The sequence below is a fragment of the Microtus pennsylvanicus genome, chromosome 3 (assembly GCF_037038515.1).
Source record: "Microtus pennsylvanicus isolate mMicPen1 chromosome 3, mMicPen1.hap1, whole genome shotgun sequence".
NCBI classification, from domain to species: domain Eukaryota; kingdom Metazoa; phylum Chordata; class Mammalia; order Rodentia; family Cricetidae; genus Microtus; species Microtus pennsylvanicus.
Genome location: NC_134581.1, coordinates 104,490,504 through 104,514,195, shown reverse-complemented (window position 1 = coordinate 104,514,195; position 23,692 = coordinate 104,490,504). Strand labels below are relative to the sequence as shown.

At 43.9% G+C, this 23,692-nt stretch overlaps 1 protein-coding gene across 3 annotated transcripts in view; it reads left to right on the top strand.

Annotated features, from left to right (window-relative positions):
- Mre11 (MRE11 double strand break repair nuclease) overlaps positions 1–16,401 on the top strand; it is a 49,834-nt gene extending 33,433 nt beyond the window's left edge. For all 3 annotated transcript variants that reach the window (XM_075966790.1, XM_075966788.1, XM_075966789.1), the window contains exons 15-20: positions 1,545–1,764; positions 3,028–3,093; positions 5,718–5,776; positions 6,982–7,046; positions 10,640–10,715; positions 13,526–16,401. In XM_075966790.1, coding sequence (XP_075822905.1) covers positions 1,545–1,764; positions 3,028–3,093; positions 5,718–5,776; positions 6,982–7,046; positions 10,640–10,715; positions 13,526–13,582 — 543 coding nt within the window. In that variant the 3' untranslated portion in view covers positions 13,583–16,401. The remainder of the gene's footprint in view (positions 1–1,544; positions 1,765–3,027; positions 3,094–5,717; positions 5,777–6,981; positions 7,047–10,639; positions 10,716–13,525) is intronic.
- The last annotated feature ends 7,291 nt before the right edge of the window (positions 16,402–23,692 follow it).

Below are 23,692 nucleotides of genomic sequence, written 5' to 3'. Positions count from 1 at the left end.
TGTTCATGTGAGTTGTATTAATGTATGCCCTATGTTGGCAGTCCTACTGATTCTGTAAATCCTGCTAGTTATATGGCCAATCTTGCAGGTATTCCTGGACTCTGCTGTTTTCATAAGCACGGTTCTGTTGTTTTCTCTTTATATGTTCAGTGCTGTGTCTGCATCCTGTTGGGCTGGCTTTGGGAGAACTGGGCACTTGTTCTGTGCTTCAGCACTGCTGAAATACCAATGAGTTCTGTTCTGTAGCATAAATAATAAAAGCCCAGAGTCAGATATTGGGGTTCAACCCAAAAACCAGAAAAGCAAAGCAGCCAAGAGAAGTCTTGCCTCTACAACCACAGACTTAGCAGACTAAGCAGCCTGAACCTCTCTCTCCTCCCATTTTATATTTCATCTAGTGCTGGGATTAAAGGTGTGACTCCCTAGTACTAGGATTAAAGGTGTCTGTCAGCCACCACCACCTGGATTTATTTTAGCGTTGATCCTGTATAGCCCAGGGTGGCCTTGAACTCACAGAGTGCCACCTGCCTCTGTCTCCCAAATTAAAGGTGTGTGCCACTACTGTCTGACCTCTAGTGGGTTAGCTTTGCCCTTCTAATCTTTAGGCAAGTTTATTTGTTGAAGCATAAATAAAACATCACTATAGTGTTGTTTGGAAATTTGACTGGCTCACCTGTTAAACTTTCTTGGTGTCTGGATGGTGGTATTTTGTTTGTCTTTTTAACTTTGTGTATGGGAGTTTGGCCTGCATGTATGTCTGTGACTCACAATCTTGTCTGGTATCCAGGTAAGCCACAAGAGGGAGTTTTGCTACCTGAAAATGGAGCTAATGACAGTTGTGAATTACCTTGTGGGTGCTGAGAATCTAACCCAGGTCCTCAACAGCAGCTAGCACACTTAACCTCTGAGCCATCTTTCTAGCTTCTGGATGGTGTTTTCAAATAATTTTCTCAAGGTTACTTATTCATGTTTTTCTGAGTATAAAGGTATTATTTTAGGGAAAATGTTACTCAAAAATAAGAAAGAAAATAAATGAATCCTAAAATGTCATTGCTCAGAGATAAGAGATATTTTAAAAGCTTCTTCTTCTTCTTCTTCTTCTTCTTCTTCTTCTTCTTCTTCTTCTTCTTCTTCTTCTTCTTCTTCTTCTTCTTCTTCCTCCTCCTCCTCCTCCTCCTCTTCCTCCTCCTCTTCCTCCTCCTCCTCCTGCTCTTCCTTCTCCTCCTCCTCCTCCCTCTCTTCTTCTGAGCTCGTTGTAAAAAAGAAGCTCGTGTCTGTCTCTTTTATAAACCTTGTGTAGGGTAAGGAGCAATCTTCAGCACTGCTGGTTCTGAAAGTGCTGACCACAAAACTGAGTTTCTTGGTGACCCTTATACGAGGTCTCCTGCAGGTTGTAGTTCAGGAACTTGACTGGTAGACCAGCCCTTTTACACTTGTCTGGCATACAGTATGAGTGGGTTGGTGATTGTCCATGTGACTGCACAAGTGGGGGGTAGGATGCTGCGTCTACAGATGTGCACTGATGTGCTGTCCCCGCTGCACAGGCCATGAGCAGGGCCCGGGCCCTCAGATCGCAGTCAGAGAACTCTGCCTCAGCCTTCAGCGCCGATGACCAGAGTTTCGATATAATGGAACAGACGACAGCAAATGACTCGGATGACAGCCTGTCAGCAGTGCCCAGCAGAGGCCGGGGCCGAGGCCGCGGGCGCAGAGGAGGCAGAGGGCAGAGCACTGCGCCAAGAGGAAGGTCTCAGAGGGGCCGAGGTCAGCACTCATCTTTGCCTCTCAACACCTGAGATTTGCAAAGCTAGAAGAAAAGTTGCAATTTGTGTCCTTTGGTCTGAATTGAATTAGGAGCTTTTGTTTCTAAAACAATTCTTTGCTGACTTCTTTTTATGATGTGTCATAGGTAGCTGTGACATGCACCCTTGACTTAGGTGAACGGTGACTGCCACATGGACGCAGGGTTTCAGTTGTTTGTAAGCTGTGACTCAAACTTACCTTGCACTTCCCTGTGTGTATTCGCTCACAGATGTGAACGAAGGAAGGAAAATCACAGCTCCAGATCATGAAGATATATAAAAATATCGCGGCATCAGAAGACACAATGCCTACATGCTCATAGTCTCCATGAGCTTGTTTGAAAGTGAAGGCTGCTCTCAACCCCTTATGTGTAAGGGCAGTCACAGCAGAGCTGCCGTCGCTGGCACTGTTGCTCTGGGATGGGCCAGGTGACAGAACATAGCTACCCAGGCACTTCTGGTGTGGCCCATAAAGCTGCCACTAGAAGCAGTTCTTAGTTGTCCTTATGGAATAAGGACAGTACTGGAGAGATGGCTCAGGGACTCAGAGCACTGGCTGCTTTTCTAGATGACCTGGGTTCAGTTCCCAACACCTGCATGGCAGTTCACAACTATCTGTAACTACAGTTCCAGGGGATCCTATCCCTTTTCTGCTCTACAGGATCCTGCGTACACAAACTTACATAAGCACATTTATATATATATAAATACATAAATATAAAAGAAATTTTTTAAAAAAATATTTTATCTGTGAGAACATGAGCTGGTAACATAAATTGTGGCATCATATAAAAGCTCTGAAGAGCTGGGTGTGGTGGTGCACACCTTTAATCCTAGTGTTTGACAGGCGGAGGCAGGTGGATCTCTGTGAGTTTGAGGTCAGCCTGGTCTACAGAGTGAGTTCCAAGACAGCTAGGGCTACACAGAGAGACCCATCTCAAAAACAAACAAGCAAGCAGAAAGAGCTCTGAAGAATCTGTCTTCTATTGTTATTATTATTATTATCATCATCATCATCATCATCATCATTTTTACGTTTAGAGTGTGTCCTCAAGCCGTAATGGAGGACCAGTGTGACCGAGCATAGTCTGAAATCTGATCCTTAGACTCTAGGTCTCTTTCCCCTACACTGCTGGCTTTCTGTTTAGGTTACTGAACTTTTCTTCCTGCATGTGCTCACGTAGCTGCCAAGGGACTGTTACTGACCTTGTGATTCTGCTTGCAGACACTGGGCTGGAGACGGCTACGCGAGGCAGATGCTCAACGACCAGGAATATGTCCATTCTAGACGGTGAGTACAGGCAGTAGGGACACATTGGAGTCCCAGCCTGGAAAGGCAAGAGGTGCCTCACTAGTAACTCTCACATGTATTGCATTCCCTGCAGTCAGTAAATCACTCCGCAGAGATGTTTCTTAGGGCTGCAGACGCAGCTTTGCAGAAGAGCTGTGGCCTTGCATGTGCCAAACCCTATAGATCTCCAAACTACTGAGAAAGCAAAACGAAAAACTGAGAAATCTTTCCATACATCAGAGTTACTGGCGCTTCCTAACTTTTTAAAGGAATTGCTAACTTCTGCAGTATAACTTCACTTATCTTCTGACAGAGAGATTCCCAGATACAGAGAAATGAGGGCAGCGAGGGTGGGCCAGGATGAGAGAAGCGTGTGGCAGAAATTAGCTACCTGATGGAATGGCTGGGACCTTCCTCAGTCTGCATGAGGGACTAAGCTGTGGTAATAAATCTGTCTGATAAAACAATTAGATCCCAATGCCGGCTGCATCAGTAGGCTCTTACAAAATTTGTTACTGTTATAAAAAAGGAAACAGGGACATACAAAGAGTGCTTGAGTGTGTGTGCTAGCTTAATTAATTACAGACTCTTGCCGTTTCCGCTGTTGTTAGGGTGTTGGCTGTTAGTTAAGCTAAAGTGTCCTCTTCCCTCAGGTCTCTGGTCTTGTGCAGTTTTGCCAGATGAAATCTAAATATGGTGTTCTTCTCTATCCTGTTTAGTATTCTCTGAGCTCATAGAGGTGTTTCATTGTGTCTAGAAAAGCTTTAGCTGTCATCTCCTCAGCTACTCTGCTGTGCTCTGGAACTCCTGTCTGGGTGATCAGCATATCCCCACCCTCCACCCCCTTGTCACGTCCTCGTTCCCATCAGTCTCCTTTGTTCTCTAGACATGACTGATATTTTAGCATAGATACACAGGACGTTTTTATTGCATTAAGTTGGTGAGGGGTTTTTCCCTTCATATTTCTATCTTTCATGGTCTTTTCAGTTATTTCTTTTATTTTTTGTTATAATTGTATCATTTCCTTTCCTCTCTCCAAACCCTCCCCTATACCTCTTCATGTTCTTTCAAATCCTTTTTCCATGGATTGTTACATACATACATGCATATGGTGTTTTTACCTGGAGGTGCTGACTGTCAGCACCCAGGGAGATCCATCATTGAAATCGTACTTCTAGATGTCCACGGTAGACAGCGCAATGGGCAGGTGAAATTAGGTGAGCTCTATAGAACACACGATTGTTTACTGTTGGGAAAAGATTACATGCTATAAATAAGAATTGACAGCAAGATGTTTCTCCACTGAAGTTAGTCAGCAGAGGATGGCCACTGCCTTTCTGTGTGATTTACTGCCCTGAGCCACTCATTTTCATGCTAAAAGCTCTGTGGATGGGTGCTGCTTCCTGCAGGCACTTGCCAAAGCAATTTGCATAAGCACTTTTTATCCTTTAAGCGGTTTTCTGCATGAAATATTGGCACTGTTTTCCAGGTGAGGAAATTAAGACTTGGATAAGCCAAGTAACTTGGCAGTGGTTGCTAGCTAGATAGTCAGAATGGGCCCAGCTCCCAAACCAGACCCCTGAATTACCAAAGCCCATGGCCTTCATTACAAAGCAGTGTGTCTTCTGATAAACGCTACCTGGCTTCATAAGCATTCCGTCGTCATTTTGCTGTCCACTAGGAATCCAAAGAAAGATTTCTTGATTTCAGGACCTCAGGATTTAGGGACTGTTAGTAAGTACTGACAGAGCATTCTCTGAAATCACTGTGCTCGCCGGCTTTCTGTTCATTGCCCTATTTTTCCATTTTAGAAAGTAGGATGGGGGTGTGTGAATGAGAGAGCAGATGGAACCTGGGTGTCTGCCTTTCACCTTCCTCTCAGACAGCACAGGATCCGACAGGAATGTGAGGTGGGAAGCTTGAGCAGTAATGACGTTGGGCTGTGTAGAAAGACCCTGCTCAAAGGAATCCTTGGCTTTTTAATGTCTGCCTTTGCCCTCTTAGAGTGGAGGTTGTCTTGAAACTGTGGTTGGTGTTAGCATGTGATGGTGCTGAGGAGACAACAAACCTCAGCCAGGTGCTGGACTAGTGTTTCTATGTCACGTGACAAGGAGACAGATTAGCCAGACCTCCGGTTTCTATAAAGCAAAATGTAAGGGTATAAGGAAAGTTTTTATCAGTGATTTTACATGATTTGTAGAATTCCCCTCTGGTGTGTTCTCTTGTGCCCAGTGTAGCCACAGGGGAGGAGTGAGAGCCTCTGGAGCCTGCACAGCTGTGAGGCTGGCAGGGTGGGAGGGCTGGTGTAGGCCACTTGACTGAGGGACAAGACTTCAGTGTCCAGGTGTGCTTATACAGCATTCCTAATGCAAGCGTGTGGGCGCATTCTGCTTGTTACTATATTAGAACATGCTGGGAAGATGGGAGATGAATAGGTGGGCTCTGGGTGCTTCAAGTGTATACAGTCTCACAGCTTTTCAGATTCCAGAATGTAGAAATGGTTTTCTCATCGATTATTCCAGGTTTTATTAGATAGGGCTTTAAAGTCCTCCAGTTGAAAAGTGAGTAGAGCTTTTGAGTTATTTAAGAACTATGTAACAGGCATTTCATCTTTTTTATGCTAGCTTTCAAATCTACTCGACAGCAGCCTTCCAGAAACATTGCCACTAAGAATTACTCAGAGGTAAGAAAACTGCTAGAGATTTGATTTTAATAATCTGTTTCTGAGTTATGGACTTCCTAATGGGAACAAAGTGTGAAGTCAACTCTGGGGAGAGCATGATTATTATTTAGGCTCTTTTAGAGCCAACAACAATGTCCAGTGGTTCACATTATTAGAAGTCCATTAGTTCTGTGGTATGGTAGCATTTTCAAGGGCAGCAGTGCTGACCAAAAGGCCCGACTTTTAAACCCTGACACAGAGGTGTGTTCCTGGCATGGAGATGCTCTTTTCATAGCAGTGTGGGCTAAAGACCAAACTGTTGGGATCCTTGTGTCCTGTTACACATTTAACATGGCCTTGCTGCCCCCTGGGATTCTGGAAGAGAATTCAGAATGGGTCTGATGGCTGTCTCACTGTCCATGTATCCTATGACCCAGGCAAGGACTCTTCTTCCTATGCCAGGCAGTTGTGCTTGATGAAGGCACTTCCTGTGCACTGCACGGGGTGTAGCAGAGCTCTCGACACTGCATGCTGCTCTTCTGGAGTGTGGTCCTGGGCTCCTTCCTCATCTGACTTTAGTTAGAGGAAAGCACAGCACATGCCTGTCAAGTGTCACAATAACACAAAACATAGAACATGATAGGATGACGTGCAGCTTTGTTGGCTCTTAACACTCAATACCTACCTATGTGCTACTTCCTGATCTGATGCCTTACTTAAGGTTGGAGCTGAAAGGAGGACTTGGTCGCACAAATCAGTAATCTTGGCACTCAACAGACAGAAACCAGAAGTTTGCACGTTTGAAATTAGCCTGGGCTACTTAGGAAAAGCTTAGAGCTGAAACACTGAAGGTCCATCAGTTTTCAGAACCTAGGAAGAAGGCTGCTGGGCAGGGGTGCATGTAATTCAGCATCCTGTGTCCTTTAGGGGCCCTGGCTCGGTAACTGCCAGAAGAGATTAGGCTTGGAGCAGTGAATACCTTTCGTGAAGGGAGAGGGATCTTGGTGGAAGTCAGCCTGGGCTTACCTTTTTCTCCCAGACCTGGAGATCAGACTCCATGGCTAGACAGTTGCTCTACCGCTGAGCTGCACACATGGCTGAGTTTGTAGTAATTGTGAGTGTTTATGTAGTATGCCTGTACACATATCTACATATGTGTCTTCATATTCCATTACTTAATTCAGATGTTGGGATGAACCTGTTGCTTTGTTTGCTCCCTTCTGTAGACTATTGAGGTGGATGAGTCTGATGAAGATGACATTTTTCCTACCAGTTCCAAGGCTGATCAAAGGTAAGCCTGGGACCTACCTCCTTCAAAAAAAAAAAGCAACAACGATCCAGAGTTCTATGGCAATACATATTTCTATGCCAGAGAGGATGAATATTATTCTTTTCATCTAGCAAAGTATGTAGAAATGAAAAATAGAATGATTCAGCATTGCTATATTTCTTCTGAAAAACAGCCTGTGATTCATGTCCCCTTGTCTGTATTACCCAGCTCTTTTCTTCTTGAAAGATTGTCTCCTCGGTAATAGAGAATGCTTTTGTTAATTCTAGATTTTGGCTTTGTTTTTCACTATATAAATTTTTCTGTACACAGGGCTGTGCCAAACATGTGAAGACTGTAGTAGGAACTTTGGAGTACTTTGTGTCTGACTGGACTTCCTCTAGAGTACTTCTGTGTCTGACTAGACTTCCTCTAGAGTACTATGTGTCCGACTGGACTTCCTCTAGAGTACTATGTGTCCGACTGGACTTCCTCTAGAGTACTATGTGTCCGACTGGACTTCCTCTAGAGTACTATGTGTCCGACTGGACTTCCTCTAGAGTACTATGTGTCCGACTGGACTTCCTCTAGAGTACTATGTGTCTGACTGGACTTCCTCTAGAGTACTATGTGTCCGACTGGACTTCCTCTAGAGTACTATGTGTCTGACTGGACTAACTCTAGAGTACTATGTGTCTGACTGGACTTCCTCTAGAGTACTATGTGTCTGACTGGACTTCCTCTAGAGTACTATGTGTCTGACTGGACTTCCTCTAGAGTACTTCTGTGTCTGACTGGACTTCCTCTAGAGTACTTCTGTGTCTGACTGGACTTCCTCTAGAGTACTATGTGTCTGACTGGACTTCCTCTAGAGTACTATGTGTCTGACTGGACTTCCTCTAGAGTACTTCTGTGTCTGACTGGACTTCCTCTAGAGTACTTCTGTGTCTGACTGGACTTCCTCTAGAGTACTATGTGTCTGACTGGACTTCCTCTAGAGTACTATGTGTCTGACTGGACTTCCTCTAGAGTACTATGTGTCTGACTGGACTTCCTCTAGAGTACTATTTGTCTGACTGGACTTCCTCTAGAGTACTTCTGTGTCTGACTGGACTTCCTCTAGAGTACTATGTGTCCGACTGGACTTCCTCTAGAGTACTATGTGTCCGACTGGACTTCCTCTAGAGTACTATGTGTCTGACTGGACTTCCTCTAGAGTACTATGTGTCTGACTAGACTTCCTCTAGAGTACTATGTGTCCGACTGGACTTCCTCTAGAGTACTATGTGTCTGACTGGACTTCCTCTAGAGTACTATGTGTCTGACTGGACTTCCTCTAGAGTACTATGTGTCTGACTGGACTTCCTCTAGAGTACTTCTGTGTCCGACTGGACTTCCTCTAGAGTACTATGTGTCCGACTGGACTTCCTCTAGAGTACTATGTGTCTGACTGGACTTCCTCTAGAGTACTATGTGTCTGACTGGACTTCCTCTAGAGTACTATGTGTCTGACTGGACTTCCTCTAGAGTACTATGTGTTTGACTGGACTTCCTCTAGAGTACTTTGTGTCTGACTGGACTTCCTCTAGAGTACTTCTGTGTCTGACTGGACTTCCTCTAGAGTACTATGTGTCTGACTGGACTTCCTCTAGAGTACTATGTGTCTGACTGGACTTCCTCTAGAGTACTATGTGTCTGACTGGACTTCCTCTAGAGTACTATGTGTCTGACTGGACTTCCTCTAGAGTACTTTGTGTCTGACTGGACTTACTCTAGAGTACTATGTGTCTGACTGGACTTCCTCTAGAGTACTATGTGTCTGACTGGACTTCCTCTAGAGTACTTCTGTGTCTGACTGGACTTCCTCTAGAGTACTATGTGTCTGACTGGACTTCCTCTAGAGTACTTTGTGTCTGACTGGACTTACTCTAGAGTACTATGTGTCTGACTGGACTTCCTCTAGAGTACTATGTGTCTGACTGGACTTCCTCTAGAGTACTATGTGTCTGACTGGACTTCCTCTAGAGTACTATGTGTCTGACTGGACTTCCTCTAGAGTACTTGTATGCCTGGCTACACTGCCATAGAGTAGTGGTTCTCAACCTGTGAATCACAACATCTTTGGGTTCGTATCAAATATTTATATTATGATTAATAACAGTAGCATAATTATAGTTATGACATAACAATGAGAGATTTATTGGTTGGAGGTCACCACACATGAGGAACTATATTAAAGAAGGAAGGTTGAGAACCACTGCTCTAAAGTTCTTCTATGTCTGGACTTCCTCTGGAGTACTTTTGTGTCTGGCTGGACTTCTAGTGCTCATGCTGGTGTTGCGGAATTACTCTGGAATACTTGTGTGTTTGACTGGACTCACTCTGGAGTGTTATGTGTCTGGCAGGACTTCCTCTGTATTATTGATGTGTCTGGACCTATTCTGAATACCTATGTGCTGACATAGACCTACTTGGCATGAACTTACTCTAGCATACTTAAGTGGCTGATACAGACTTACTCAGTTCTGGAGTCCCTGATTGACTCACTTGGAATATTTATTAAACTATTTTGAAACATTGCTGTTTTTTCATGTATTAACATTTTGGGCAAATACTGTTTAGTTAAAACTTAATTAATAAATAAAAATTTCTACTTAAGATGATTAAGGGGCTAGAAAGATAGCTCAACAGTTGAGTGTCCTTGGCGCCCTTGCCGACAGCCTCGTATCCACATGCTGGCTCGCTCTTGAGTCATTCGTAACTTTACTTCCAAGAGGATCCCTGTGGCTTCTGGGCACTGTGTGTACTTGGTGCACATACATCATGTATTTTTTTTTTTAAAGAAAATAATCTGTAGCCCCTTCTTCTTTTGTATTTTAACACTTACTGTTTTCACATTCTGTTAGGTCTGATGGTACATTGCAGATTTTGATAAGGCTGCAGACTTAGGTGACTTAAATTGTCCTGAAAGGGATTAAACACCTACAGCTGCATTAAGGATGATTGAATTAGTTCATAATTTTGTGTGACAGTTGTGATTCAGCCCCTTGATTGTGAGTGCTTCTGGAAAAGAGCAAGTGTCGTGGGCTGAGGTGGAGACACTCTGTGGAGTGGTGGGCTTGTCCCGAGATCCTCTATGTGGCTGTGGAGGGAACATGTCGCACTGCAGCTGTGGAGGGGAGCTGGTCCCACAGCAGTGACGTGCGTCAGCGCCTGGGTGGTGTAACATGTCAGACCGTGGGCTGGTGGTAAGCGTATAGCTCTTTAAGAAAATAAACATTTCCCGATTTGACAGATGAGGAAATTTAGGTGCAAAGGGGGTAACATACCTAGGAATTGGTTTTCTTACCATTAAGGTTTTGTTTCTTTATTAAACAATGTTTACTGTAGAGAAACAGTGCTGTTCTCAGAGAAACAGAGCTTGTAGGATGCAAACACACACAGTTCTTAAATGTAGTGTATCCTCCCTTAGCGCTCACAGATACAATTACTATAGACATCAGAGGGAAGGGAGCGTGTCGTGTTTGTACTCGGCGGTTGCTGTGGGCTTGAACATGTAACTAGGAGTGCAGTTTTCTAATGTTCTCATTCACACTTGGTATTTCTCTCTTCCTCAGGTGGCCAGGCACAACATCCAGCAAACGGATGTCCCAGAGCCAGACTGCCAAGGGGGTTGACTTTGAATCAGATGAGGTAATAGTCATGTCATTGGCATTTTCTTACCTTAACCGTGTAGAGACGTAAATGGCGGGCACTCACTAAACATTGCAGGTTCTATTTTTAGACTCCGTGATAGCTATGGTAGCCGGGACCTGTCATGCTGGAAATCATAAGTGGCCGTCGGTGTAATTACCTATAAAGCACAAAGTTCTCTCTGCTCTCATTTGTCCCATTAATGGATCAGAGCTGGGTGGTTTTTTCTTTTAGCTTCTGCTGTTCGTGTTTGGAGAGTGGGGTGATGCTGGTGTAGGGCTTTTCAGGTTACGCTGGTGAAATGCCCTGCGCCCACCGTGCTTCATACCCTGGACAGATGCTACCTCTGCACAGGTACTCAGCAAGGACAGTGTTGGTCTCTACCCAGCTCTCACGGCTTTAACCCACAAGGAGTGGGAGGAAGTGCACGTGCCTCTCCTGTGTTCGTCTGATATTTAATGCAGAGGGGCATAGCTGTGAAACACAGACCCTGGCCTTTCCCGTTCCCACACAGCTGCCACTGAACCTCTGCAGGCTTTGTAGAAGATGTTTTTGTTGAGCCTCTTCACTTTCATTTAGTTTTTTTTTAAATATAATTTAAAATATAATTTAGTGAGAACACATAAAAATCACATCTTAGCCATTTTAAATGAAGCTTGATAGTATTAAATAGATTTGTGTTGTAAAACAGACCTTAAGAACTTTTTTTTTGCAAAACCGTGTGTTCCCTTAAACACGTCCCAGTGTCCTTACTTCTGTCCCCAGCCCCTGGCATTCACTACTGTGCTCTCTCTTCTATGACTGTGTCTGCTGTACATCCCTGTGTCATGGACTTCCCAGTGAATTTTGTGTGGTTGCTATATCCCACTTGCAAACCGCTCTTAGTGTTCGTCCATGATGTATGTGTGTGCCTTGACTTTGTGTTCCAAGCATCCGCTCTGCTGCTGCTGTCGTGTTCCTTGTGTCTCAGCTGTGAGTTCAGACTTCCTATGAAGCAGACACACATCTGCTGTCCGTGGGTAGCAGTTGGAAGTGAGTATGCCAAGGGTGAGAGGACGGCCCCCTGGCCTGCTGCCCAGGCACAAGGACCTGAGACCTGATTCCGACACTTACGTGCCTGTAATCCCAGTCCTGGGCTGTGGGGATGTGTGAACTCCAGGGCTTATGAGCAGATGCTTTTGAGCACAAGAATACACACAGAAGAAAAGAAAATGTATGTGTATTCTTTTGCATCTAACTACGGAGAAGAACTGGAGGCACGTTGCCAGCTTTCATTTCTGTGTCTTTAACAAGGCCTGCCTTTGATAGTAGAGAAAGTGAATCAGCAAAACAGTTAAATTTGTGATTCTCAAGGCATCCGTTTCTCACTAGAGAACTTCATAAGACATGGATTTGTTAAGGTCATAAGTCTAATACTAAATAACCATTTGCTTTTACTAACATTCTAATGGAAACAAATTTATAAACACTTATCTTTCGAATACATAGCTATAGAGTACAATCCATCTACTGATATCTTTCATCAGATTATATAATCAGGCTTTATATAAGGCTTGCTAGTTGTTTTTGCCTTATGACTGGATTTGAACCCTGGGTCTGGCATATGCTAGGCAAGCTCTCAACCACTGAGCTATAACTCTAGCATTTTTTTCTCTTTCCCTTGAGACAGAGCCTCACACAGTTACCAAGGCTTTGAACTCTCTCTGTAGCTTAGACAGGCCTTGAACATGTGACCCTCCCACCTCAGCCTCCTTAGCAGCTGGGATGGCACATCTGTGCCGCCAGATCCAGCTAGTTCTTTCCTTGTTTTTAAGATTGATTTATTTATTATGTATGCACTATTCTGCATGCATGTATGTCTGCATGACAGAAGAGGGCACTAAGTCTCTTTCTAGATGGTTCTGAGCCACCATGTGGTTGTTGAGAAATGAACTTAGTACCTCTGAAAGAACAGCCAGTGCTCTCAACCTCTGAGCCATCTTTCCAACTCCATCTTTCCAGGTGTTTTCATTCTCATTAAATTCTTAGTTAATGTTTGATATTTATATTTATTCTTACCATGCTTGTAGCCTATGTCCTATTGGCCTGGGAACACCGGAAATATATCACATACTTTTTCCTGCAAAAGTAGAAAGACCGTTTTGCTCAGCTCTTTTCTCCATTGGGCTGAAAGCAGTGTACTCTGTCACGAAGTAGGTGACAGGAAACAGGAATCATGGTCCTTCAGACTTGGGGCTTTTCCCTGGGACTTCCTTGTTTCTTGGTTGAATATCCAAGAAGGCAAACATGGTGATGAGTGTAATTGAGGCCAGCAAGATATTCAGTGGACGGAGCTGCTGCTGCTCAAGCCTGGCAGCTGAGAGTGAGCCCTGGAGCCCACAAAGGGTGGGTGGAGAAACCCAGTTCCATGAAGTTGTCCTGACAGGACGCAACCATGCATGTGTTTGCATATGCATACACATAACAGTAAGAACAAAATCATGTGCATGAGAAAACTTTACGGATGGAATAGAAATGACTTGAATAGTGTCTGCCCTGGTTCCTATACCTTGTTTGCCTTTATTAAGGTTTGTGACTGGGAGAACTGTATGTACTGTGTTTTATAGATACATGCCTTCTCACACAAGAGCCGGTAGATTTTTATTATAATGCACAGAGAATTGGCTTGAGCATTTACATTTTACAGTGTCAGAGGAAATAGGTGAAATAAATGTGATTCCCTGATGCTATTTTGCATTATAAGAATTTCTCTCTTGGCTCAACAGAGAATGAATGGTCGCTGGCATAGCATAACATTTGTGTCATTTCAGGACGATGATGATGACCCTTTCATGAGCAGTAGTTTTCTGAGAAGAAACCGCAGATAATGTTTTCAGTGGAACATGAACATCATGATCCAGGAAGAAATCAAAGCCCTGCATGCCGTCACTACAGCTGAAGATGCTTTAACCACAAGGAGTCTGAAAAGTCTGCTGACCGGGAAGCTAGTGTATCGGGTTTATACTTTAAATTGCTTCCTCAATGGGAGTCCATTAAGGCATTTCCTAGCTCAGTGGTAAGGAGATGTTGCTCTCTGTCGTCTTTAATCTGGCTGCTAGCGCTATCTGGGGATGTGTTGCCGTGACCAGAAACTTAACTTGCTGACAGAACTGTTTACTGCTTGTAAGAGTTTTGCTAAGATGTTCTTCTGGAGTGCAGATTGGAGACAAACCTTCCATTCTTCTGTGCTGCCTCATGATCAAAGACTGTGCCACAGCTAGCAGAGTTGATGAGAGAGCTCACAGACCTGGCCCCTTCGTGTCCTAACTATTTCTTGGATCTCTGAAGCAAGGCCTTTTATGGAGCAGCCTAAGTCCGTGTTTGTCACCGCGTGTGGAATTCTGCACTAGAGGATCAGCCACTAAGAATCGGGCTAGAGGGCTTTGTGTTTCAATGGTTGGTATAAGGTCTTTGTTAAGTACATTTATTTCTAATTCACACTGTAGCGCAGATTCAGGTTCTGTTCCCATTGAGCAGTGTTGATCTGTGCTGTTTTCCTCCTCTCTCATGTACCCATCAGGTAGAAGAGGGTTAGAGAATGTTCTGTCTTAAAAATACTGAAAAGCTTTTTTTAAGGCAGGACATCCAGCTGACCTTTGTGGTTGGGTCAGGCTGACATACTGAAATACAGCCGCCCAGTGCCAGTGCCAGGCTGTCTCACTGGCAATGCCTTATTGTGGCTTTGGTTGCTACAAAACATCTCCTAATAGACAATTCAAAAACTGAAACAGCTTATGTCAAGTTTATATATTCATATTTGTTTTAGGAAGGAAATAAAAACATTTCCCCTTCAGAGTTGAGTTAAATAGTCTCATTCCCTCATCCACACGCTAAAGACCGCTGCTGGTCCTTTTAGTTTCATAAGGCTAGTGTGTTCAAGCACTCCCTGAGAACATGTGGGTCCTGCTGGGATTGCCAGCAGAGCCTTCACAGCCAAAGGCCTGGCCTGTGAGATCCTACATCTCCATCGCTTTAAATGCAAGGTATTCCGGGATTTGAGTGGAGAGGAGTGTGGGGCTGTGTGGGGGCCACTAATGGGGAGGTGGTACTGCCTCACACTGAGTGGGCAGCTGCTGGCTTGTCTCCTGTGCCAGTGAGATGTTTCTAGGTGAGTGACCATGAGGATTTGCTCATGAAACTTCCTGCAGACAAGTTTAGTGAGGCTTTCTGCTATTGACAAAATTGGTTAGGGTGTGAAATGATGTTGAAAGCTGCTAGGGGAAGTGAGGCCCCGGTAGGTAGAATCCTGGACACTGTTCATATAGCAGCATGTATCACACCCTAGCAGTATATTAAGTACAAAGGGGTTCAGAAAATAAAGGTGATAGGACAGTTGGACTCAGGAAGTCTTGCAAAGCTGTGTCTTTATGGCAAGCAAGTTTATTAAGAAGTGCATCTTCTGTCCAGTTTGCTCAAAGCCTATCATACGATGAGCTGAATCAGCAAGAAGCTAATGAAGCCAAGTTGCACGAGGGGAGCACAGGCTAGCTCAGGTGCCTCAGACTGTGGAGCAGCAGCCTTGGAGTGGATACTCCTCCCTCTTCAGAGGGAAAAGATAAGTTCCCAGGAACTGAAACCTTGATTCCTTCAGGGACCTAGTCCCAGCCCCAGCCTTGACCTTGCCAAGTCTGCCCCTGGGCAAGGACATGCAGCAAGGCTTGCTACGCCCTTTGAGGCCATCTTAGAACCGCCTGGCTCCCAACAGACTTCCAGATGATTTTTGAGTACTCCATTTGCTCTTGTAGGATGCGATAGGCACTCGATGAAGGAAGACCTGTGTCCTTCATGCTAACCAAAGAGTCCATCTCTCCCTCGCAGTGTTTCCTGTGGGTACCTGTGGAGAGTGCACAGTGCCTCTAGCTACTGACAAGTCAAACCTCTAGGCAGGTAAGGTTCAGTTCAGAAACATAGAAAACTTATTTTCATGAACTTTTAAAATTGCTGATGAGAAAATTATAGAAAAATTGTGCCTTAAACTATGAAGTGAGACCTTGGAGGAACTGCTGCCCGAGCCGGTGGGAAGCGGGGCTGCAGGGCAGAGCACTTCAGCTGCAGGGGGTGCTTCTGCTGTCAGTGCACTTAGGTGTTTCCACAGCGAATCTCCGAGTTTTGCAGTGATTGGGAGTCTATGCAGTAAAGCTGTGATTATCCTTGATTGTGTGTGCAGGCTGGATTTTACCTGTTTCCACCCATTACATAGAATGGCTCATTTGATAATTATATGTAAAGGTTTAAGAAGAATGGATGCCTTCATAAAGGGAAAAAAAATCCTTCACTGGAAAAATTGAGTAAAAATGGTTTCCTGGCATGATAAAGAAGTTTCTAAGGTAGACTATTTAGAAAGAACATTTCCTCTAAATTGAGCCTTTTTTTGTATCTGTCAGACATTTAAGTACAGGTTGTGTTTTGAGGCCTTTAAGAGTAACATTAAAATATTACAAAAGAAGCTGGGTGGTGATGGTGCATGCCTTTAATCCCAGCACTTGGGAAGGGACAAGGCAGGTGGATCTCTGTGAGTACAAGGCCAGCCTGGTCTACAGAGAGAGTTCTCGGACAGTCAGGGTTGTTATACCAAGAAATCCTGTCTGGAAAAACAAACAAAAATTACAAAAAGAATTATACAATAAAGATTTATTTTTATTGAATGAAAAGTACCCACATTTCACCCTTGCTTGTCTTCCTTTCAGTCATATTGAACTTAATGTGTGTTGGACCTGATACTTCCACAATTTTAGTTTGCTCTTTGTGAAGTCGGGCGCATAACTGGCTGTTGCTGTTAGGAGTGTCCTTGCGGCTTACTAGATCTCATTACACTCTCTGTTGTGCAGACATTGAAATCACAACAAAATGTATGTTTCACTTCAGCTACCACCTGTCGGCGTTAGGCACTTGGTTCTGACTCCTTGTCACATGCACCCATCTTTCAGTCAGATGTTCTAGAGACTTCCTGCCAAGCTACGGCTCACCCTGGAGTCCTGGTTTTTCCACATGCTTTAAGGACGAGCCACACTATTTCCAGCAGGTGATTTCAGGGCTGCTGTCCAGTGTGTGTCAAATGAAAGGGTGTGACGTGTGGCACCTGAGGGTCAGAGGTGAAGGCAGTTTCTGAAGGGCCCTGGGCACTGCAGTCAGGTAGCCACAGTGGGGCGTCACTTCTCCCATGGGGTGGCCCAGACCACGCTTTGTTCTGTCAGCTCCTGTGCAGCAATAATACAACTTAACTGTCACAGGGCCTGTTTGCTTTCACACTTGCTCCAGCCTATTTGAAAGGGAGTATTTCCCATGGCACAGTCTTTAGTGTCCCCTCCTTGCGAATTCGTTAGAAGTGCAGGCGGCAGATACCTGACTCAGCACGTTTCCTAGAGTCAGGAAATACAAACAAGGACGGGCGTAGCTAGTAGGATGAGACTCACAGCTGCTCCTCTCTTGAATATGATTCAAGCGTGTCTTCTACACTAAGTGCTTACCTGAAACAAATTAGTGTGCCCCTCACCCCTGGAAACTCCAGTGGCTTCTCATGTTGATCCCTAAGCTTTGCACTGTGCTTAATCCCACACGATAGTTTTTTTTTAATTTTTTAAAAAATATTTATTTATTATTTATTTATTTATTATGTATACAATATTCTGTCTGTGTATATGCCAGAAGAGGGCACCAGACCCCATTACAGATGGTTGTGAGCCACCATGTGGTTGCTGGGAATTGAACTCAGGACCTTTGGAAGAGCAGGCAATGCTCTTAACCTCTGAGCCATCTCTCCAGCCTCGCCACACAATAGTTTTAAAACATTAATACTGTGGTTTTGTTCAGGTTGGAACTCAGGGTCTGCTACAGACTACCACTGAGTTATACTTTAGCCCCCTAAAATTTTTTGAAATATTTATTTTATAAAAAGTTGGTGAGAATAATGGACTTAATCCCTCATTGAAGTTTAATTTAAATTTCTTATTTATCTATGTGAGTGTTACAGATATATTCTTACACAGGTGCGTGTATGATTTATCTACAGGTAGATCCATGTGTGTGGACTTTGATCTTTGCGGAGTCGGTTGTAGCTCTCCACTTACTTTCCGGTCCCCTCCATTGGGGTTCTCTCAGGAAGCAAGGCTTTCTCCTCTGTGTGACAGTGGCATGGGCTCTACAGTGTGCACACCGCTCACAGCGGCTGCCCCCAGTGGCTCCCTCACAGTGTACTTCTCTCTAGGGTTTCATTTTATTTTTTTGGCTTTATAAAACATTAGCATACTTCTCAACTTCCGAACCACTGAATATATACTCAGGTCTTCCTCACCCCTTTCTGCCGACCTGTGACCTGTCATTAACTAGCTCCATTATAGTTTGCCTTTTCTGTATTTTTTCCAAAATAATTAGAGTCATTTTATCTTTTTTCCTTTGGTACACAGAAGATTTTTGCTATAACTGAAACCTTTTTTTGGTCTGAGTATTATGCCCTGGAAATTGCTTCTTATCTTATACAGATCTTCCTTACTTTTATAGCTTTGGCTATACACTTAGTTTTAAATACCACTAGTTTATTTTATTGTCCTCGGTTTGTGCTTTTTGATAGCTCTGATTCTTATCATTATAAATGTTAGTGTTGTGTTAGCGTATCCACAGGTTTTGAAGTTACTTCTTTAGCGAAAGTTCTTAGAAGTTCGGTCCCTTAATCGAAGAATAAATGCAGGTACTGTTTTGCCCCATATTGCCGAATTCCCATTACAGAGGCTACAGCAGCTGTGTGCGGCTGTGTGTGCCCTTCGCCTCCCAGTCTTTAACAATGTTCTTAGTTCCTAACCTATCCAACAGTGGCGAACAGCTCTCGGTACAGCCGTGTCTTGATTCTCACGAGTGAGCATGCTAAGTGTCTGGCCCATTTCTGCTTTTCTCAGGAGTTTGCTCAGTCATATTTTTGTCCATTTAGGGGAGATTTTAGTTTCCATTTGATATAAAAGTGTATTAATATTGTTGATAATCTTATGTTTTCCTGATTTTTCATATTTATTTTTTGAAATGGCAGTAGTCCAAGAGCTTTTGATGTCTCTTGAATTCCCCTCACAGAGTTGCCAATTGCAAGGGTGTATGTTTCAGTGAGTCTGTATGTCAGCCCCCACCTCACTTGACTCTAAAGGAGTGAAGGTGTCATCAGTGTCGGCCGCTTCTCTTCAGCGCGGACCCTAGGCCGTGCGCGCCATGCAGCTGCTCTGTCCCTGAGCTCCACACTCTGCTTACTCTATAGTTTATTGTTTTTTCTAGATTGCAGGGTAAGGAATTTCACCATGGCATTTCATATATGTTGTTAGCCTGCGTTCTCATTTGTTCTTCCCCACTGTTCCCCTCCTTCCCTGTTTAGTCCCTAACACCTTCTTAACATGTGTATTCCATTGCCCGATTTCTCTTCCCTAAAGATTTCTTCCTCCCTTCTAATATCTTGTCTATGCATGGTCTACACACATGCATACACACATGTATAAACAGACACGAAATATGCCCGTGCCCCACACCTTTCAATATAGCTTCAACATGAGAGAAAATGCAGCTGTCTTTCTGACCTATTTCACTCAACAGTAGTTCCCAGTTACATCATTTTTCTATAAATGTCATAATCATTTTTCTTTACGGCTGAAAAAATTACAGCTGATAAAATATTTTGTTATCTGTTCATCTGCTGATAGACCCCGGGCTGATTTCTTCCCTGGTTACTGAGACTGTGGATCAATGGACACGAATGTTCAGGAGGCTCTGGACCACAGCTGGCCATGTAATAATTGGATTTCAGTTCTTGAGAGTCGTCGGCTGAGCGCTACAGTGCCGCAGTCCGCACTCCGCCAGCCCTGAGTGAGGGCTCCCTTTCCCACAGGCTCGTCCACGCTTCTTGTCTTGGTAGTGGCCGTTGTGACTGGTTGAGATGGAATCAGAAAGCCCTTTAAGTTTGTATTTCCTTGATGGCTAAAGATGCCAAACATGTTTTAAAGTATTACATTTTCTTATAATCACATTTATGAGTTCATGGGAATATCTCGGGCTATGCTCTGAGAGCCTTTTCAGAAAGCCCTGGCCTATCCCTATGTGCACAGAAGGCCGAGCACAACTTTCAGGAATTGGTTCTCCTAAGTGAGAGTCCTGGACATTGAACCCAGGCTTGTTACCTGGCGACCCATCTCAGCAGCCCCTAATAATTCATGTTTAATATAATCAGATTTATCTCTTGTTCCTACTTCTTTACAATTTAACTTCATAGTTGCATTTTAGTTTATTAATGATTAATGTTCTTACATTCTATTTTAGGAGACACTCCCTACCATAAAGCCATGATTCTTTTATTTGCCTTCTAGGAGTCTATCTAAAGTTTGCTTTTTACATTCTGTTGTTTAACTGGGAATTGGTTTTTATGTATGGTGTGAAGTAGGGATCTTGTTTCATTCATTCTATTCCACATAGAGATGGCTCACCGGCACCGTGTGTTGAGAGGGCCACACTTTCCTGTGTGCTGCTGTCCTGTCTCAGTTATTATTGAGTGCCTATATACACTGATGCTTGGAAATGCTATTCCTTCTTCACAGGCTGTTGGAAATTAATTACATTTAACTGATGTGGTTTTATAATGAGTGCTTAACTGAAAGACTACTCTTTGCTACTTTTGTTTTTATTCTTAAAAGCTACTTTGGGACTTCTAGACACTACATTTTCAAATACATTTAATAATTACTGTACTACTGTGACCTAATACAAGGTTTTAACAAAATCTCATGTATTTCAGTTTTATTATGGTTCATAGCTATTGACAATTGCAGTTGGCTTAATTTAAGCCTTGGTTTTGTTCCCAGGGTTTACGAGACATCTTTTTTGACAGAGAAGATAGTGTGTTTCCAGGGCTAAAACTGACAATGTGGGCTTAGCAGTGTTCCTTCCCGACTGGGCTCTATCCATTTCCCTCTGAAACGCTGCCTGGTCATGCCTGGCCCATGACCAGCGAATGTTCATTTGCTTGTTAGCAACACAGCCCAGGTGAGAGAATTCTGTAGTTTCTCATAGCCACATCTTGTCGGGCTTCCCTCCCTCCAGCTGTGTGAAACATTGCATTCTCCCCCCTCCAGCTGTGTGAAGCGTTGCATCTTCCCTCCCTCCAGCTGTGTGAAGCATTGCTGTCCTCCCCTCCAGCTGTGTGAAGCATTGCTGTTCTTCCCTCCCTCCAGCTGTGTGAAGCATTGCTGTTCTTCCCTCCCTCCAGCTGTGTGAAGCACTGCATCTTCCTTCCCTTCCAGCTGTGTGAAGCATTGCTGTCCTTCCCTCCAGCTGTGTGAAGCATTGCTGTTCTTCCCTCCCTCCAGCTGTGCGAAGCATTGCTGTTCTTCCCTCCCTCCAGCTGTGTGAAGCATTGCTGTTCTTCCCTCCCTCCAGCTGTGTGAAGCATTGCTGTTCTTCCCTCCCTCCAGCTGTGCGAAGCGTTGCTGTTCTTCCCTCCCTCCAGCTGTGTGAAGCATTGCTGTTCTTCCCTCCCTCCAGCTGTGTGAAGCATTGCATCCTCCCTCTCTCCAGCTGTGTGAAGCATTGCTGTCCTTCCCTCCCTCCAGCTGTGTGAAGCATTGCTGTCCTCTCCTCCAGCTGTGTGAAGCGTTGCATCCTCCCTCCCTTCCAGCTGTGTGAAGCATTGCTGTCCTTCCCTCCCTCCAGCTGTGTGAACATTGCATCCTCCCCTGTTCTTTTGAGACTTTGATATATCAGTTACTTTTATCTCTGATCAAATACCTGACTCAAGGCATCTTGAAGATGGAAGGGTTTAGTGTGACCCATTTTTGAGAGTATCTACAGTCCATCATGGCAGAAGAAGCATAAGGGCAAGAACTTGAGGCTGATGGTCACATTGTTTGCGTAGTCAGGACTCAGATGCATGCTGCTCCTCAGCTAGCTTTTTCCATATCCCCATCCCACTTTTGGAACAAAGTCTCATGGTGCAGCCCAGGCCAGCCTTAGACCAAAAACTTCGCTACAGATGTAAGCTACCACACCAGTTCCATTCTTCCCATATGGCTGCACTTCCTCCAGTCCACTGAGGTTTGTACCATAACCTATCATGACTTATAACAGAAAACATTAGCCTCAAATCCAAAAGTAGATTTGAACAGAAAAGAAAATCAAAGCTCCTTTGAGTCCTGTCTAAAGGCAGAGCCTGGCCCATTTAAGGTGAATAAGGAGAGGGCTGTGACTTGGAGAGAGGTGTTTCAGATGATATGGGCTTCATATTAAACACTGAACTGGAACCACTGGTTATCTCTTCGAGTTCTCACAAGTGTTGAAGATGTAAGCAGTGTCCAGCTGGTTTAGAGTATGTAATTGGTAAGGTCTGAGAAATTCTTGAGATTACTTCATGTGCCTGTCCACTAAAAATGTATTTAATGGCAATTTTTCCACAGGATGTTTCTGTGATTTGTTCTCCTGAAATTACATTTATTGGTTTTCCCCTAAATATTAAAAATGTGTGATATTCTACATGACCTAAAAAGAGCTAGAAGCATGTAGGATTCTGAAGAACCAGCCTGTCTCCATCTTAGGCTTAAAAGCCATCTTCAAGTAAAGACAAACTAGGTTCGTTCCTGTATATGTTAAACCTCTGTTTCTCAAGAATTGGCCTATCTCCCACCTGTAACCTTAACCACAAATGGTTCTGAACTGCCTGTTCCAGAAATGGCAAACATGTCTTTGTTTCAAAAAGTTGTTTATAACCATTTTGCAATCATACCTTTGTTTCAAAAGGTTGCTATGACTACCTGTTGTTATGACTACCTTGTTATGCCCATCTTGCACCTATGTCTTTGTTTCAGGAGATCATTAGGACTAACTAATTATTGTGATTCTGCTCCTGTAACCTCACTTGTTTTGCCCACCAAATCTTCCATTGGAAACCCCTTTATCCCTGAGCTATAAAAACCTTGTCTTCCTCATATCCAGTGCTGACCTCTTGAACCCCACCTTAGGGCGAGGAAACCTGTGCACATGAATTAAAGGCTTGCTTTAATTAATCGCTTGCTCAAATTAGTTTGGTCATGATGGTTTGGGTCAGTGCTCCTTTCCCTCCTATCTTTGGGATTAACAGTAAATGTGTGTGTTTGTAGAGGGCTACCTCATTCCTTTAGATCAAACTCTTGGATATGAAGTATTAGTCTTGGTTTGAGGTTGTATTCAAAGACTTAGTAACAACTTGTCACATTGCTTGGCTGAATAACAAAAGGGTATGAAGGTGAAACAAGACTGGAAATGCAAATAGCTAGAAATGCAAATAGCTAACCAGCCTAGGACTTTGTCAGCAGTGAAATTCAACTTTAGCACATCAGCTTTGCTTGTCTGTGAGCATCCCACCACTGACAAAATATGAAGGAAGAAAAGTTTATTTTCCCTCATAGTTTCAGAGCCCATGGCCCATTGGCTCCATAGTTTTAGGCCTCTTTAGAGGCAAAACATGGACATTTGTGTGATAGGGAAATTCTCATTTCATGGTGACTGAAAAGGCTAGGGACAAAATATATCCTCCAGGGGCCTGTCCCTCAGGGTCCTGCCTCCTGTAACCAGGCCCCACCTCTTAGAATTTCTACCATCTCCCATGAAGATCTGAAGTCACCAGTGGTTATTCCATTGATGAAGATGGATCTCTCCCAATTCCTAGAAACTCACCTTGGGTCACATGTTGCATTACTGTGTGCCTTCCACACAGGAGCTTCTTCTGGGAGGCATTTCAGATGCAAACCATAGCATGAATGTGGTAGTTTGAAAGAAAATGACCCCCGAAGTGAGTGGCAGTATTTGGAGGTGTGCTTCGTTGGAGTAGGTATAGCCTCATTGGAGGAAGTATGTCAGTCACTGTAGGCTGGGCTTTGAGGTCTTCTATGTTCAAGCTATGCCCAATGTAATAGTTTACTTCCTGTTGCCTGAGAATCATGCAGAGC